The following is a 17,129-nucleotide window of genomic DNA, read 5'->3' as shown; positions in this document are numbered from 1 at the left end:
GATCGTCAACTAAGCGATCAATATAAATGTTAAAAAAGATCGCAATCAAGTTAAAAATGTCTCACTTTGTAGGTGTTAGGGATGAACACCATGGGTCTCAGGAGGGGGGTGTAAGCGTATTCGGCACACCCTGTCGAATGGCAAATCATGGGAGAAAGGAAAAAGGCATAAAAACAATGTAAAGCCCCTTAGTAAAACGGAGCGAGATCTGTACTTAGCTTGGGACTGGTAGCAGGTTTCCACTTACGCCCTTGACGCTCAGCACCCGCAGTCTACCTACGTCGCCCTCGAACCGGACCCCGACGATGCTGAAGCGGGCTCGGTTTACTGATTAAAAGCAAAGTAGCGAGACAGTGCTTGTTTCCGGGTGGGCGTGGTTTCGTGACCCGGCACGTCGTCAGACTCGCGCTGCCAATCGGAGCGCTCTGGAGGCAATGACGATCGGTCACAAGGGATGTTGGTTGCCTAGTGACCTCAACAAACATTCTGCGCACTGAACGCGGAAGTGTTGGTTAGAGCGGCAAAGACGCATTACAAATTAGAGCATTCGGGGAGCAGACGATTCATCTCAAGAAATGTTAATTGCTTAGTGAGGTATATAGTATTAACACGGAAGTGTTTGAGAAGCACAAGCAGCCGTTTTGGGATCTCAACTGTTAGTGCTTTTTATAGATATCTGTTAACAGTATATAGAAGACTGTGGGATCTCAACTGTTAGTGCTTTTTTATGGATATCTATTGACAGATGGTAAATAGAAAACTCCAACTAAAAGGGGTGGAAGAAGAGAAAGTTGCCATATGGTTATGGTAGTAAGGGGTAATTAGCCATAGGTAAACAACCCAGGGTACCGCCAGTCACCTGTCAGGGGCTTACATTGTAGAGAGCCTTTAGTTAAAATAATCATATTGATTCATAGAGTAGGAAAACGTTTGACTCCATTCTGGTTCACTTCATCACAGTATTCCAAGTAATATCATCGTTAAGACCTGAAAGGTGGGTAGCCAGCCTGTATACCCACCTTTGTTCTTTTTGAAAAAGAAGGTTAGAGATGTTCGTGCCACCAATCACTTGCTCGATGACAGTCCATCGCATGTCATTGGGAGTGTGGTTTTGTTCCAAGTAATGGCGGCTCAATTTGGTGGTCAGTTTCTTACACCTGATATTGGAGCGGTGTTCACCTATCCTCTGCTTAACTTTGCGGGCCGTCATTCCTACATAACGTAGGTCGCAGGGACAGGTGATCAGGTGAATGACATTTTGGGTGTTACAATTTGTATGGCCTTTCTATGTCCACACTTTGCCTGGCTCAAGCTCAAGGGTTTTGGTGTGTGTCGTGAGGTGACGCACACTGCAGTTGGTGCAAGGAAAATGGCCAATAATTTTCGGAAGACCCCAACTTTCTGTGATCGATCTTTCCATGGTAGATGCCTCAATTCTGGGTCGGGTATGCACGAGGGAGTCCCTCAGGCTGCGTCCTTTTTTAAAAGAGAACAAAGGTTTTTCCCAATCTGTTTTTATACTGGATACAATGCGCCAATTTTTATTGATTGATTTTTTCATGTAGTTAGACATTGTACTGTACGTGGTTACACAGGTCAGTGGTATGGTCTTGTTATCGGTAAACCTGTCCTCAAGGAGAGATTCTCGTGGTTGGTTACGAGCCCTCTTGTAACCTTTATTCAATATCTGGGTAGGGTAGCCTCGAGATTTGAGATTATCGGTTAAATCAGCAGACTGGATCTTAAAATCTTGGAGATCAGAACAATTGCGTCTTATTCGCAAATATTGTCCGTAAGGAAGGTTTTCCTTGAGGGGCCTAAGGTGGAAACTTGTGAATTCAAGTAGGTTATTGCGAGCAGTGGGTTTTTGGTAAGTTTTTGTTGTTAGTTTGGTCCCAGAGACCTGGATCCTCACGTCCAAAAAAGTGACCTCTGTTTTACTCAGTTCAGAGGTGAATTTCAGGTTGGTGTCTAGTGTATTAATCCAAACTAGAAAGGCCTGTAATTGTTCGTCATTGCCTGTCCATATTACCAGGACATCATCAATGTAACGTCTCCATATTTTGATGGAAGACGTATAGGGGCCATTGGGTTGTGTGATATGCCTCGCCTCAAAATCCGCGACGTACAGGCCTGCCACGCTGGGGGCAAATGTACTGCCCATAGATGTCCCCGTTGTTTGAAGGTAAAGGTTGTTTTTGTAGGCAAAATTTTTTTCCTTTAATGCTATGGTGGCGCAGTCTAGTATAAAGGTTTTGGATGCCTGGTAATCCCAGTTTATGGAGTCTAAAGCCGTACCCAGGACCTTGATGGTATCGTCCTGGGGGATGCTGGTGTACAGACTCTCTCAATGTCTAATGTCACCAAAGTGACTGTGTCTCCAGGAAAATCAAGGTTTTGAAGCAGTTGAAGTAAACTTTTTGTGTCCTTTAAGTAGGTCGGAGTATTTTGCACTAAGGGTTTGAGATAGTGATCACAAAACCGTGAAAGCGGCTCTAACAGAGAGCCGATGCCAGAAACAATCGGCCTCCCTGGTGGTGGTAGCCGGTTTTTGTGTGTCTTTGGAAGAGTGTAAAAATAGGGTATTACACTTTCACTCGTGCTTAAAAAATCCGCCTCATTTTTGGAGATTTCCCCGTTCTCCTCAGCTTTTTTGACCAGATTAGTGATCCGAGCTCTTAGGTCGTGGGTGGGGTCTCGTGTTAGGGGGGTGTAGTTCTTCCTGTCTGTCAGGAGTACTTCACATGCCTTCTCATAATCTATTGTATTTTGAATTACCAAACCACCGCCCTTGTCAGCTGGTTTTATAGTGACCATTGGGTCACTTTGCAAGGATCTCAATGCTTGGTATTCCTCTGTGCTGAAGTTGCTGTAGGATGGAGTGTCCTGGTAGGTTTCTAGGTCCAGGAATACTGCCTGCTCAAAAGCAGTGATAGCGGCTGGCACTGTCTGAATCGGTGGATTAAAAGTAGAGTTCAGTCTTAATCCAGTGTCACCTTTTCGTAGTGCTTCATTCGGGTCTTCCTTTCCCTCGAAAAAGGCTTTGAGTTTAAGTTTTCTGAAGAACGCCGAAAGCTCACAATGTAGCTTAAATTTATCAGGGCGAGCGGTTGGTACAAAGCCCAGACCTCTTTCTAGGACTGCGGTTTCTGTTGGGGACAGGACTTTGTCAGACAGATTGTTTATAAGACTCATATTCCGCTCGTTCCTGGTTGTTGTTCCCTGTTGCGGGTGTGGTTGCTCACTGCATCGTCGACCTCCCATGACACATGGTTCATTGATTGACCCGTGCCTCTTCTCTTTCCCCTTCCTCTCCTGCCCTGGTCTAAAAAAGGCTGGCGATAATGGGGTTGGTAGTTGGGAGGTGGAAAAAATCCGCTGGCGATAATGGGGTTGGTAGTTGGGAGGTGGAAAAAATCCTGGATTCCAGCCCATCATCGGATATGGTGGTTGGTGAAATGGGAATTGATGACCCAGTGTTGGCATCTGAGGTGGAACTGGCCATCTTGGGGGCTGATTGTGGAAGCTCTGTTGGCCGCGAAGTACAGATCTCGCTTCGTTTTACTAAGGGGCTTTACATTGTTTTTATGCCTTTTTCCTTTCTCCCTTGATTTGCCATTCGACAGGGTGTGCCGAATACGCTTCCACCCCCCTCCTGAGACCCATGGTGTTCATCCCTAACACCTACAAAGTGAGACATTTTTAACTTGATTGCGATCTTTTTTAACATTTATATTGATCGCTTAGTTGACGATCTTCTGTGAAGATTTTCACCTTTTTATTCCTTAGTCACTACTAGTCTGTACCACGAATAGTACACCGCACCTCTCATAGCTCATCTGAACCCGGGGCTAATAGGTGGTGTTAACCATAGCGCTATTCGACCACAGCTAGAATGATTTTCACCTTTTGGAGCACGATATTTACAACAACAACCAGTAACAACCAGGAGAAATTCTAAGTGTTTGTTCTGTCCTACTTGTATGTCTCTGTCCTTTTATCTTCCAGGTGCAGAAACGATAAGTAGAAGCCTCCTAAACCAGGAGTAATTAGGAATAGTTCAATCATTCCTAATTTTTTTGCACTTTTTCACTTTTATTTAAATTTTCACACTCACGTCCCTAGGTAAGGGTGGGCCTTAGAGTGCCCATACCGCCAGGGTTTATCACACACAGTCCTGATGAATTGCCGGGTAAATTAACACCGTTTCGATGGCAAGAAACATGTCGACTACCCTTTAGGAACCCACCACTCAATTAAAGTGGACTGTTCCCTCACATATTTTTAATATCTTTTGTCTTTAGTGATCATTTAATAAAATTATTACCTCAGATACACTACTGACCATTTTAAATACCCCCATCATTCACTAGCTCACATTTGCTTTCAACACGCCCTAAACTCACCATCCCGCTCCGCAGTAATCCTGGCGTTGCAGCACACCAAAGAGACACTCGGTCTCTTTGGTGGGGCCCGATGATGAAGCATGTCATCACTAGGTGGTGAGTGAGGGCTTTCTTCAACATCCCAGTGTGGTTGTTTTTTGTGCTCCCTAGAACGGCTTAGCCTTCTCCATAGACACTCTTCTTTTGATTATTGATTACTGACCGGGGAACAAGAGTGTCAGTGTACTCTCCCTACCTCTCTCCTTGTTACTCTTATGTTTCTTTGTATGCAATGTTCTCCTTTGAATGTTTCACCTTACGCCTTATGTAAAGCGCTCTGATACCATAGTTTGGGTCTGGTTTGCGCTCTATAAAACTTTAAAAATAAATAAAGAGCTGCCGACTTTGGAACTGGCAAATCACTTTCGGCTCGATTAGGAGTTTGGCGTTCTTGGAGCGGGCCGCCACGCCAGAGACCTGCTCCAAGATGCCCAACTCGACCACCGCCTCCTGTCAGATTACAAGTCATTTCTTGGCCTGGTGGTGGATGCATCGGTCCTGCGGCAGTGCAGGTTAAAGGCCAAAGCTAGTTCCTGCACGGCATGGACTTTGCAGTCTGTGCCATGCAGGAACTGGGGTGCATGCCGATTGGGGGGGGGGGGGGGGCACATCAGCATGCTCCCCCATTCGCAGTGACACCAAGGGGCCGTGGAGGGCCCCTTCACTTTTTTGACCACCACACTAGTCATGGCGGGATCACTGCCACAAAAAGTGTGGAGTTCAGAAAAGTCCTAATATATTTGTGGCACCGGCAACATATTACTGCCCCAGAACTCCATGCCAACTCCGAGGGAATGGCGGATCCCTGGTTTTTGCGATGGACCCATGGCAGTGCGACCGCTGAAGTTGTAATATGTCAGTCGGACCGCCGTTGCGGCAGTAGTCGCCAAGCCACCAGTGAACTGCCAAATACTTAACTAGGCCCTTAATCTCCCCGTGCCTACCAAAAATGAATCCCCTTGTGTAATGTAGCTGGTGTTCATATCAAGTGCTCCAATACCTACAGGTCGAGTTCGCTCAATATAAAACTGCAAAACATATTTGTGTGTATGTATATATGTGTGTGTATATGTAAAGGTTTGTATAATATTATATATATATATATATATATATATATATATATATATATATATATATATATATATGTGTGTGTGAGCACATGACGGAAGAGGGTCTAAATGCAATATAGAAATCCTTGTGAGGCTGAATGGATAGAACATTGAGGCATTTAAGAAAAAATTAGTCAGGAGCAGGGCGGCGATGCACTCATGTAAAGGCTATGCTTAAATATTTAAATTGAAAAGGAGTAATGATGAGGTAAAATCGGAGAATAATAACTCGGACAAAACAATATATGAACTGAGGACGGAAGAATGGATTGAAAGGAAAGAAATGCTTCTTAACATAAGACCAACATAAAGAGACCGACGGTATTTCAGCCTGACTGAAAATTGAGTTGCAAGTAAAAGCATAGCTGGGGAAAAAGCACATGTTTACGATTTTTTTTTTCCTTTTTTTCTTAATACTAGAAACTGAAAGGCCTATGTAACTGTACATTTGGTTCTGGTAAGTGAAGAAATGGAAATACAATCATTAAAACAAGCATAAGTAGGAATAGGGGAGCGATGTAAAGTTTTAGAACATAAACATGTAACTGGAAAGATGATCTCTCTTTTAAAAGGGTAAAGCCAGTAAAAATGGGTTTTGTTCCAGAACCGCCTGCTTTGGATCACTGAAGGTTAGAGTTATTGAGGATGAAACCAATTCAGATCCGAGACAGAATCCAAAGGCAGAAAAACTAGAAAAGAGCAAGTTATCCGGTGATAAATCAGTTCAAAGGTACCAAACTGGGGAAGTTTTGATGACTAGATTAAAGAATAAAATACCAAGATTTAAGAAATTATGTTTTAGGTAGGCATGTAAAAAGAAAACTGTACCGTAATGCAGAAATATTAGTAATTTGTAAATTCGAAAACATAAAATTCTTCTGAGAATTTCCGAGGGTAATGGTAAGAGTGAAATAGGGCATTGGGTAGAATAAGCAAACCATGATGGGTTCAAAAGGAAGACAATTACCTAATGGTAAAGATGCACTGAATAACCGAGTTCAGTAGAAGCAGATATTTAGAATCAGCAGGGAAGCAACAGTCAAAATCTTCGGTTTCAGGTGTCTGAGACAGAAGGAACAAGCATTTGAAGTGGGATAAGTCACACATTTTTGAAAGAGCTATTGGCGTAAATTATATTGTTTTTTTTACTAGGAGTCTAGAGGGCTTAGAATGAGGAATTGCCACTGAGACTACAGAAGCAGCAGCACTGTCTAGAGGACTTTGAACAAGGATTTACTGATAAGACCAAGAAGCAGCTGCACCACTGTCTACAGGTCTTAAAATGTTGGAATTGCCAACTGGACCAGAGAAGCAGCTGCAGCACGGTCTAGAGGACGAAGAATGAGGAATTACCACTATGACCAGCGAGACAGCTGCAGAACTGCCTAGAGGACTAGGAATGAGGAATTACCACTGGGACCAGAAAACCAACTATCAGCACGGTCTATAGGCCTGTGAATGAGGAGTTACAACTGGGAATAGAAGCAACGGCGGCACTGCCTAGAGTACTAAAAATGAGAAATTACCGACAGGACCAGAGAAGCAGTACTGTTTAGAGGACTAAGAATGAGGAATTATGGCTGGGACCAGAGAATCAGCTAGCCGCACTGCCTCGAGCGACTTAGAATGTCCTGCTTCCACGTAGGGGACCGTTCCCTACCCCGCTAGGTGCAAATACCAGTATTTGTGACATTATATAGAAGGAATATTGAAAGGAGCTCATTCTGAGTCCTGTGCAAAATTCATCAAGCCTGCACATAAATAAGAGTGCACAAACAAAGTAAAAAATATAAATTCACCCCGCCCCTAATCAAACTAAAATCTTGCTTCTGGAATAAGTGTATTGCATACACGCCAAACAAACCCAAAAATAACAGAACATTACGAGAACGAAAATGGAGTTTGCAACGAAAATAAAAATAAAGTAAACCGTGGTCACGTTTACAAAATGTGAGGAAGTAACAAATGTTTTTCATCAGCTAATAGGCTTTAAATTAGCGCTTGAATGTAGTTTTGAATAAAACTGAAAAAAGGATTTTATCTACAAGAAGTGCACGCTATACTGTGTTAGTCAAAATCATTAACCTACATTACACTGCACACATCTAGCATAGGGTTAAGTAACTAAAGGGACCAAAAAGGAACATTCTTTAAAAAATGCTGCAGCCTGCATAAAAATAAAATAGTGTGCACACATAAAGGTAACAACCATTTGCATAACCAATATGTCTCGCCTTTGGGACCTTATAAGTGTTTAGCCATGCAACAGTTGATATTGTTGCAGCAAGGATATTGTACTGCATAACTAAATACTTATAAGGTTCCAAAGGCGAGACCTATTGGCTATGCCAATGCTTGTTAATACAGTGGGCAGGCCTTCCTTATGGTAGTGCACAAGGCAGGCCAAGATTGAGTTATAAATCGGGACAGTTGTACTGAAGAGCCTCTTGTTTTTTTTGGTTTTTTGTCCTCATTCGCCTCAGAAAAAGATGTCCATTTTTTCTGCCCTTATTATTGTGAGGGGTACCAACCGCTAACAGGCATACTCCAATAGGCACCAACCTTTCTGCGGCTGTGTCTCTCATGCGGTATAACACTGATACTGCCTAATTCTCCGAAATTCGTAAGGGCCCTGAAGCAGTCCAGAAGTGTTAGCCGGTGTAATCATTGGATGTAAATTTATACTTGAATCAGCAACTGAAAAACAATTAATTCGTACACCTTCTATGCTCTCTAACCAAGCAGTTAATGGTTTCTAGAAAGCTTTCTATTTTTACTTTTTCCCTGAAAGATCCATTCTAGACACATATATATATATATATATATATATATATATTATATAAGGAATTCCAGCCATTCCGAGTGCTGTGGAGTTATATTGCTCACCCATTTACGGCAAACTTCCCTTCTGGTCAGTAGTACTGCATAAAACAACAAATTTCTGATGCTACCTACAAATCAATCATCCACCCCAAAGATAACCAGAGAAAGGCTTACCTTTATTAGCCTCCATTGTTGGCTCAGCACTGACATACCAGTTCATAATGCAAGTGAGGATTAAGGTGCTTTATAGGAGCTCTAGGGCACCGCAGATGTCTCAGTACACCAGTCAAGATGCAAATTAGGATAGAGGTGTCTTACGTGAGATATTGGTGCATGGTTCAGTTCACTATAAGTTACGTTGTGATAAACCTGTTAGTGCCTCTGAACTGGGAAACACTGCAAAATGCATGTCAGACTAGAGTTGCCAGCAACGACACAAAAGCAACAACTCACCTTAAAAGTATTAAAAAATGAAATGAATACACACACTGGACTGGGCCAGAGTGCTATATCGTTGAAGAGGGAGAAAAGCGTGCGTGGTGGAGAGGGGAGACCGGGAAGGCGAGCAGAAAGGGGTACACAGCACTGGACTATAGTGAAAACTGGGCTGTTCTTTGTCCTGGACACCCATCTTCTACCAGGTCTCCAGCTCTATATAAGTTTTCTATAGTAATACTCAGCTGTGTCAGTGTAATGTGCCTAAGAAGTGGTGTTGTCTTCATGTGCGTGTTGTGTGTGGTAGAGATGGTTTGAGTAGCATTTTCTGTGTGTGAGATGACCCTGCTTTGTAGCCCTATGCCTGTAGTGTGGTGTTTCATGCATGTGTGGCGCTGTTTTGTGAGTTGTGCATTTTGTGGTCATATGAAGTATGCGTGTTAGAGTGTGTGTTGTGGTTGGTGGGGAGTTCACACCCCCTGGCACCCGTCCCCAGTTGAATGCGCACACACCACTCTTAATAATTATACAGTATTGGACTACAGGAGGTAACTTACAGATGAAATAGCTGGGGACGGAGCTAAGAGTGAATCAGTTGCAGGAGCTCCGATAGCTGTCTATGTAAGGAGGGAAAGGACAGCGTACTGTGAAAATCAGTGATAGGCATGGCGCAGGGAATGCGGTGCAAGGAAAAAGTGAGGGCTCGAGATGTCCACGGTTGTCTGATCCATGGAGGAGGCCAGGGCAATGTATCTGATGTGAGGAACCGGTGGGCGATGCAGGCTAAAGGGTATGACAAGGGAGGAGAGCCTGGGCAAGGAGGGTGATGTGGAGAAAGTCTGAAGAACCAATGAACCGGTGGCACCCGATGTGAAATACGGGGGCTATGAGCTGTGCATGGGACTGTAAGGGACGTCCACGTGGACAGGGAAAGGGAGACGATGAGGCACAGGATGAAGGAGCGTGGTTGAGAAGTGCTTGTGGCGATGGGTGCACGCTCGAGCCAGTGGATGGCAGTGGGGTCACCTGGAAGTAGTGGCGTGGGGCCGAGCGATCAGGGATGTGAATGGGAACTGACATGCAGGCCGCGGGAGAATTGCTAGAAAGAGCCTGAGTTGGCAAGTGTAAGTGCAAGTTAAAGTGCCGGTGAGAGCAGGCGGCAGGTGGTGAAGGGCTGCGCACGGCGGTAGCATGTGGGGACAATAGGGCACAAGATCCCTAACTAAGGGGCTGCTTACTCAGAGTAAATTTCAGAGGGTGGAGCAAATCACAGGCGCCGGCATCAGTCCGGCAGTGTGCACGGTGCTCGAGTCGGAGGAACATAAGGACGTGCGATAGGTCACTTGGGCAGGATGGGATTACAACTAGAGCGCGCGATTTCATAGAGGGTGGATGGCACCGGGAAGATTAAGGGAACTGCAATCTGATCCCAAGTGGGGGAGGTGTGCTGTTTGCTTGCTGGAATTTGAAGCACTGGTGCTTGTGCTGGCCTCCGCCTTGCGGGAGCAAGCAGCTGCTGCGCAAGAACCATATGTTTGCAATTAGCACGCGTGTTGCTGCTCGCTCCCGCAAGGTGGATGCCAGCACGAGGGTGGGGAAAAGGAGCAGACCGATGGCTAAAGGCCCTCGCTGCCTAGGTGAGACCTAAAAAGGCTTTAAAGAGAGAATACACGTAATAGGCCATTTAATGAGGGAGTGAGCGAGACCTGAAAATGTGGGACAAATATAGGCCATAAACCAAACGGAAGCAAGCTTTTACGACCGAGACACCTTTGAACGAATCGCCAGCCAGGGGCGGAATTAAAGCCTACATACCGAAACAAAACATGCCTCGCAGAGCAGCACATGCGCTGTCTAGACTTGCCCTAAGAATTAAAGAAGTGGATGGTGGAAGGAGATGTAGACATGCAGCATTACACGAACGGGAAGGAGGGGGTAAAAGGATGAGAAGGAACGGAGGAGGATGAAGTAAAAGTAGTAGTTGCAGGGTGAGGAGATGGATGTATCTACTTTGTTTTAGTTGTTTATTAGAAGTAAAATCAGCTGCAGCAAAGTTAGAAAGTGTAAATAGGAAAGGATACAGCAGACCCTTCATAATCGAAAACAAGTGACAATAAATGTGTTCTTGGTGGCTAATGGAGACGATCTCTTGGTGTATGCCTTCTTTGGGGCACATAGGTGGGGATTATTTTTCATCAGCTAAAAGGATACTATCTCTAGTTCTTAGTCACTTTATGACAGTCTTACCGCATGTAGAATATTCAACCTCGAGGAAATGTGTAAACAATTATTGTCAGACTCTGGAAATGCACAACATGATAACATGGAGTCCTTTCCATTTTTGTTTTACTTTTGCATGTGTTTAAAAAACAAAATATTGCTCCGTTATGCAGCAAAATTGCTTCCTTCTTTTGCAGAATTGTATAGTCTTTTATGTTCATACAGTTGTAGCAATGAAATAGCGCTAGTTGTGGAAACTAAAGCTTCTCATAAAAATAGCAAAGGGAAATAAAAATAAAACAAAGTATTTTGCGAAAATTAGAAAAGTTGGCACTTCAAGGGTCAATTTACAATCCCTGTACAAATCTGAAGAATAACGTTGATTTTCGGGTTTTTTAAAACTATTTAATTTGTAAGATATTGCGGTTGTGTGGAAATTCCACATAGGGCTTCAGCCATTTTGAGAAGTTTTGAGAACACACTGACCTGTTTAGGGTTGCCTCTCCTTGAAGGATAAGGAAGGGGAGATTTAATTTGCACATTGTATTGTTGAAATTAAGTATCTATTTCGTTTTGTAATGCCCTTCGGTCCCTCCCCGTCCCCCCCCACCACCCGATAATGTTTGTTTAGTGCGCACTACTGATTGAAATTAATATGACGCTAATTGTTGCCATATATTTAACAGCAGTTTCTCTTTCTAGGGAACTAGCGTCCTCTCACCCATGCTCCATATAGGATCGGTCATCGTATTAGCAGCGATGATTTACAAGAAATCGGCAGTTCAACTTTTTGAAAAGCATCCTTGCCTTTATATACTTGCTTTTGGATTTGTGTCTGCCAAAGTAACAAATAAACTTGTGGTAAGTGTCAAATTCTGATATTTTTCAAATTATTGAGCACTAGTAGATTGTCTAGTTTATGGTATTTTCTGCGTTCAGTTCTTCACGTTGTCATGGGAGTGCTTGGGGAACGGTGGTCTCGCAAATCCCATTTGTTGGACAGGAAATGAAAGCTACTAGAACTAATCCAAATTTAGAAATTAATACCTGTGTTTTGAATACGTTTTTATATTACTGAAAACTATAATATAAACGTCTGGGGTTGGCAAGAAAGCCCTGAAAGTTTGAGACAGGAACGTTACGTTTTATAATTGTACTTACTTGAAGTGAAGACATAAAATAAGAAAGAGAAGAAGAGAAATAGAGCCGCTCTATAAGGTATGAGATTAAGCCAGTAGTTAATGTATAGTGGGTAGAGGTGGTACTCTGACGTCAAACACATTTTCAGTGCTGTGAAGTGGCTTACTGTTTCGTGGTTGCACTGAAAAATGAGTCCCCGGCCAGTAATTAATTTTGTGGTGTTAGGCAAGGCACATGGCATTTCACTAGCCACTACTAAATTCTGGGCTACCAGGCATGATAACCAGCACTGGACTGGACAGAACTTAATTCTGAATGAACAGTCCCTAACTCAACTCCGGGATATTCCTGTTTTTGGGCACTGCCTGCAACTGCATTTCATTCTTCTGTAAAGTCAGTAACTTTTCAGCTATCATTTTATTTTTTATTCTAATTTATTGACACCCTACTATCGCTGCTACTAAACTCTCCCAGTTATAAGATATCAGTTGTTGCACTTTAGGGAAAAGCAACATAGTCCTCTTAGGACATCTGAAACTTTGGTTTGAACATCCGATGAAATCCACTTTACTGTTTATATAAATCTGGAAGTTTTAATCTCAATCTAGAAAGTAGTGATTCAACCCACTTTGCAGGCTATTTATTGGACCATGTCTTCACCCGCCTTTAAAGCCATTAAGTTGATAAACCAATTTGAACTAGCTAGATAGACGACTATGTAATTAGTTTCTCTATTCCTCTTTTGGAGCTAACAAAACCACACAGATATAGATCTGGTCAAATACATTGGTGCTGGAGTTCATGACACCAGTCTATCATGTCGCAGGTGTCCCATATATTAAGCTGTTGTCTCAAACTTATTTCACAATTGGAGTCCAGGGGCTTTTTCTTGATGCTGGACAATGCAAACATTCACCCCCAGTCACAAAGATCTGGGTTTAATCCATTCTTTTGCTCGCCACCTCAGTTTGGACCCAGCCATATGCAAATCATTCTTGACCCTGTTGCTTGTGGGAAAAGTCCAGCCCGAACTGCCAGGCCAGGTCCTCCCTGGACCAGAAACAGCATCCTGGGACAGGTTTCAGGGCATCACCCTTCATCAGCCAGGCTAGCTTGAATCCAGTAGTGTCGTGAGCACGGGACCCACGTCTGGACATGCCCTTGCCACTTAGGGCCATATGGACTGAATGCTGGACAATGCAAACATTCACCCCCAGTCACAATGATCTGGGTTTAATCCATCATTCTTTTGTTAACCACACCACCCATGTTTGGACCCTGCAATATGCTAATCAGTCTTGACCCTGTTCCTTGTGGGAATAGTCCAGCCCGAACTGCCAAGCCAGGTCCTCCCTGGACCGGAAACAAGCATCCTGGGACCGGTTTCAGGATATCACCCTTCATCAGCCAGGCTAGCTTGAATCCAGATTTCTGTACTGGGGTGAATGTAGGACATTGCTCTGCATTCTGTCCATCAATTATTCTTTTTGCATTTGTCACCCTGAACGGAACGGGTATGCCCAAACGTGGGTCCCGTGCTCTCCATGCCACTGGAGTCTAGCTATCCTGGCTGATGAGGGCTGAAAGCCCAAACCGGCCCTAGGATGTTTGTTTCCAGTCCAGGGAGGACCTGGCCTCGCACTTTGGGCTGGACTGTTTCCATTGGGCACAGGGTCACGACTGATTTGCATATGGCTGGGTCCAAACTGGAATGGCATGGTGAGCTAACAAAACGATGGATTTAGGCCCAGATCTCTATACTGGGGTGAATGTATGGCATTGTTCTGCATTCTGTCAATCAATTGTGCTTTTGTCTTTAAGCAGATGCACTGGCAATTTGTTGTAAACTTTTTTTTTTTTATGCCATAGTGATTGAGTCGAGCAAGCCACACAAAGATTCTCAAATTCTTGGACAAGAAATGTCATGGTACCACCCTAATTGGCCCCTCCGCACCACAGAGCACTTTCTACTAAGTACCCAAGTAGCATACAGCAACCTATGGGGCCATGGACTTTCCTGTATCCACTGATATCCCATATAATTACTAACCTTGCATTTCCAAGCCAAATCTGGCTTACTCAAGTTAGAAAATAATTTAAAGCTTTTCTGTTCCCTTTTGAATACAGATGTCTTAATTTAAATTGTGCAAGCTCTCCTATATCCCATAAGCTTTAGTAAACATATCCTCTATAAATGACCCCCCATTCTCCTTTAGCAGCACACCTGTCCTAACTTTCGTTATTTGATAATGGTGTGCTGGGCAGGGCATAGCAAACGCCACAAGTATTTAATTCTGTAGGATTGTAAATAGGATCTAGATGAACTAATGCTTAATGGTTTCTTTTTTTTCTTCTCTTTTTGTTTAAAATAAGTTTTAATGCCACCTCACGGCTAAGTATGTTTATAAAATATGTGCTGTTTATTAAATTGTCAAAATGTGAATATTTTTTATTTTTTTTTAAAGATTTAAACCGAATGTAATTTCCTGGTACTTCATTTTTGGCAGGATATATAAAGTATTGCTAGGCAGTAGGTAATTCTTGTGTTCTAGGAAAGATGCAACATATCAGAATGTTGTTAATTCTCAGTTATTGGCAAAGGTACTTCGCTGTGCAGTCCCTTAGCTTTTATTGATGGGTACTGAAAACACCGTTGGGAAATGCATAGTGCCTGACATACATCTTTCATGCTTCTTTGGGATGGAGAGCGAGCCTGGTACAATCTTTGATAGTGGACATGTGGCTTATTTCCTTTGGATTTGGCTTTTGGGACACCTAGTGTTCTCTTGGACTAGCAGACCGACCTAATATCACCGAAGTAGCCTGTAGTGCAGCACAGGTTTGTTATTTTTGTAAAGCACGTTTCACAGTTGCAACCTCACCAGGGCTCATCACTGAATTTCCTTTAGTCTTTGTGAATATTGAAAAGCATTTAACTGCTTTCCTTCAGTGCAGCGATGGCAAATTTGCGGGTGTGGTCCATGATATCACTGAGATCATAGGTCAATCCAGTCTCAAAGAGCTTTTTAAATTCTGGAAACATAAATGCATTTAGCAGCACTGATAAGGTCACAGAGTATATGAATTTTGCAGTAGGGACGTATTGTAGAATTACATCTGATGCATTATAGACTATCTAGTGGTTATTCTTGAAAAGGCATTTTCTTCATTGGCATTATAGACTTGAAACCGACAATGCTCCACACAGTAAATACTATTTATATTGTCTTTTCCACATTGTGGCTTAGAGTAGAGAGCATCATCTATCAGAATCTTCTAAATTTAACAATACTGCTACTTTTGTCATTCTCCTCTCCATCTTTCCTAATCAAGAGTGTAACTCAAGCCCCTGAGGTACTGGGGTGACACACTTCTTGGTTCCCCCTTAAGCCCAAAGCCAATGAATTTATGTTCGATACAGGAGACTCAGGAGCTCCACATCACATTCAGGGGGCATCATTTTGCATTATGCCATTATTCCTAACATATTGAGAATTGAATGCGCTAACAAAGTGGACCAGCATAAATCCTTTCATTGTGAACACAGTCACTTATGGAGTTTTCCATGCGTGAACCACACCTTGTTTTTAAGATAGGGCTCAGAGAGCAGCCTCTCTACTGCTTCAACTTTTTGGGTGGTACTATCTGTTCGTTCCCTCCAATCTTTTTATTGCAAAAACTAAACTTTGCAGTTCGATGACATTCATTTGCATGACCTAACATTGAATACATAGTCTGATCCTGGGCAAATAAGGTCAGCAGTTACACTCGCCCTGTCTAGAAGTCCTCTTCCACCAATCTATTCACTCCATCGGCCCCTGTGTGCAACTGGCATGAATATCATCCCTCTGTGTTGATTCCACTTTCCCCACACCATGGTCAATTTATTGGGGCAGCCCGACTCACGTAGACTGCCCTCTCTGCCAGCATGCACCAGTCCATAACAGTCTTCCACTCACTCAGTCTGGGGGCCAATGTGGCTCTCCACATTTTAGCTATGTTTCTTTAGGTGATCATAAACCCTAATGTCACCCAGAGGCGCTCTTTGCGATTATAATATGTCTCTTCCCATATATTCAAAAGACATCACTTTGAAAAGTTGCTCATGTCGATATTGCATACATTCCGAATACAAGACATTACCTCATCCCAATATTCCTGAAGCGCTGGGCATTCCCAAAGCATGTGAAAAAGGTACTCTCTTGCCCGCACCACCAAGGGCTCAGCGCCGACTCAGACCTCCCCATTTTGACCAATATAGTGCAGGCAAACTATGGAAAATGTTGAGCTGTATCAGTGTAAACAAGATCGTATGGACACCTCTTATGGGGAAGCCATAGCCTCCTGCATTCATCCTCCTCTAGTTATTCCAGGTTTTCCTTCTAGTTACCCCGTAGGTTAGACAAGAGTTCCAGGGAGTTATTAAGGACTTTGTGTATGTGGGGGAGATCGCCTTCTTCTCCATATAGTCATCTAGCAATCTGTCCTCCAGGGGAGAAGATTCCGGGAGCTCCTTCCCTTCTGGCAGGGTTCCCATCAACATGTGACTGACTTGGAGATAACAGAAAGTATCAGAGTGTGCCAGCTGATAGTCCCTCTATAAGTCCGCAAAGGGAAGCACCCCACCCACAGGCCCCCCCCACCCTCGAGAGGCCAATCAAGTCCCATGTTTTGAACTCCTGTTACCTTGCTAATAGTCCCAGTTTCACGGTATCCACAGAAGTGTGATTTTATCCTGCCAGCACAAGGCAGCCAGCGACTCCTGCCAAACCTGTAGCGTGACTGAAGTCTGGCTAGGGAACGAGCTGCTCCTACCCCCTCCATATATCACTCTGAAATAGTCTCCTGGTTGCAAGTTGAAGAGGTTTATTCTGTATGCCGTCTTGTCTTGAGGCAGATGGACCCAATGATTGACCACTGTGAACTGGGCCGCCCAGTAGTATTTCTAGATTGCTTC

The 17,129-nt window shown here is 43.5% G+C and overlaps 1 protein-coding gene across 2 annotated transcripts in view; it reads left to right on the top strand.

Moving 5' to 3' along the window:
- CEPT1 (choline/ethanolamine phosphotransferase 1) overlaps nucleotides 1-17,129 on the top strand; it is a 230,728-nt gene that overhangs the window by 156,063 nt on the left and 57,536 nt on the right. For both annotated transcript variants that reach the window (XM_078644128.1, XM_078644129.1), the window contains exon 7: nucleotides 11,735-11,893. In XM_078644128.1, coding sequence (XP_078500254.1) covers nucleotides 11,735-11,893 — 159 coding nt within the window. The remainder of the gene's footprint in view (nucleotides 1-11,734; nucleotides 11,894-17,129) is intronic.

Source organism: Lissotriton helveticus, chromosome 5_1 (assembly GCF_964261635.1).
Source record: "Lissotriton helveticus chromosome 5_1, aLisHel1.1, whole genome shotgun sequence".
Taxonomy (NCBI): Eukaryota; Metazoa; Chordata; class Amphibia; order Caudata; family Salamandridae; genus Lissotriton; species Lissotriton helveticus.
This window is presented reverse-complemented; position numbering and strand designations above follow the sequence as displayed.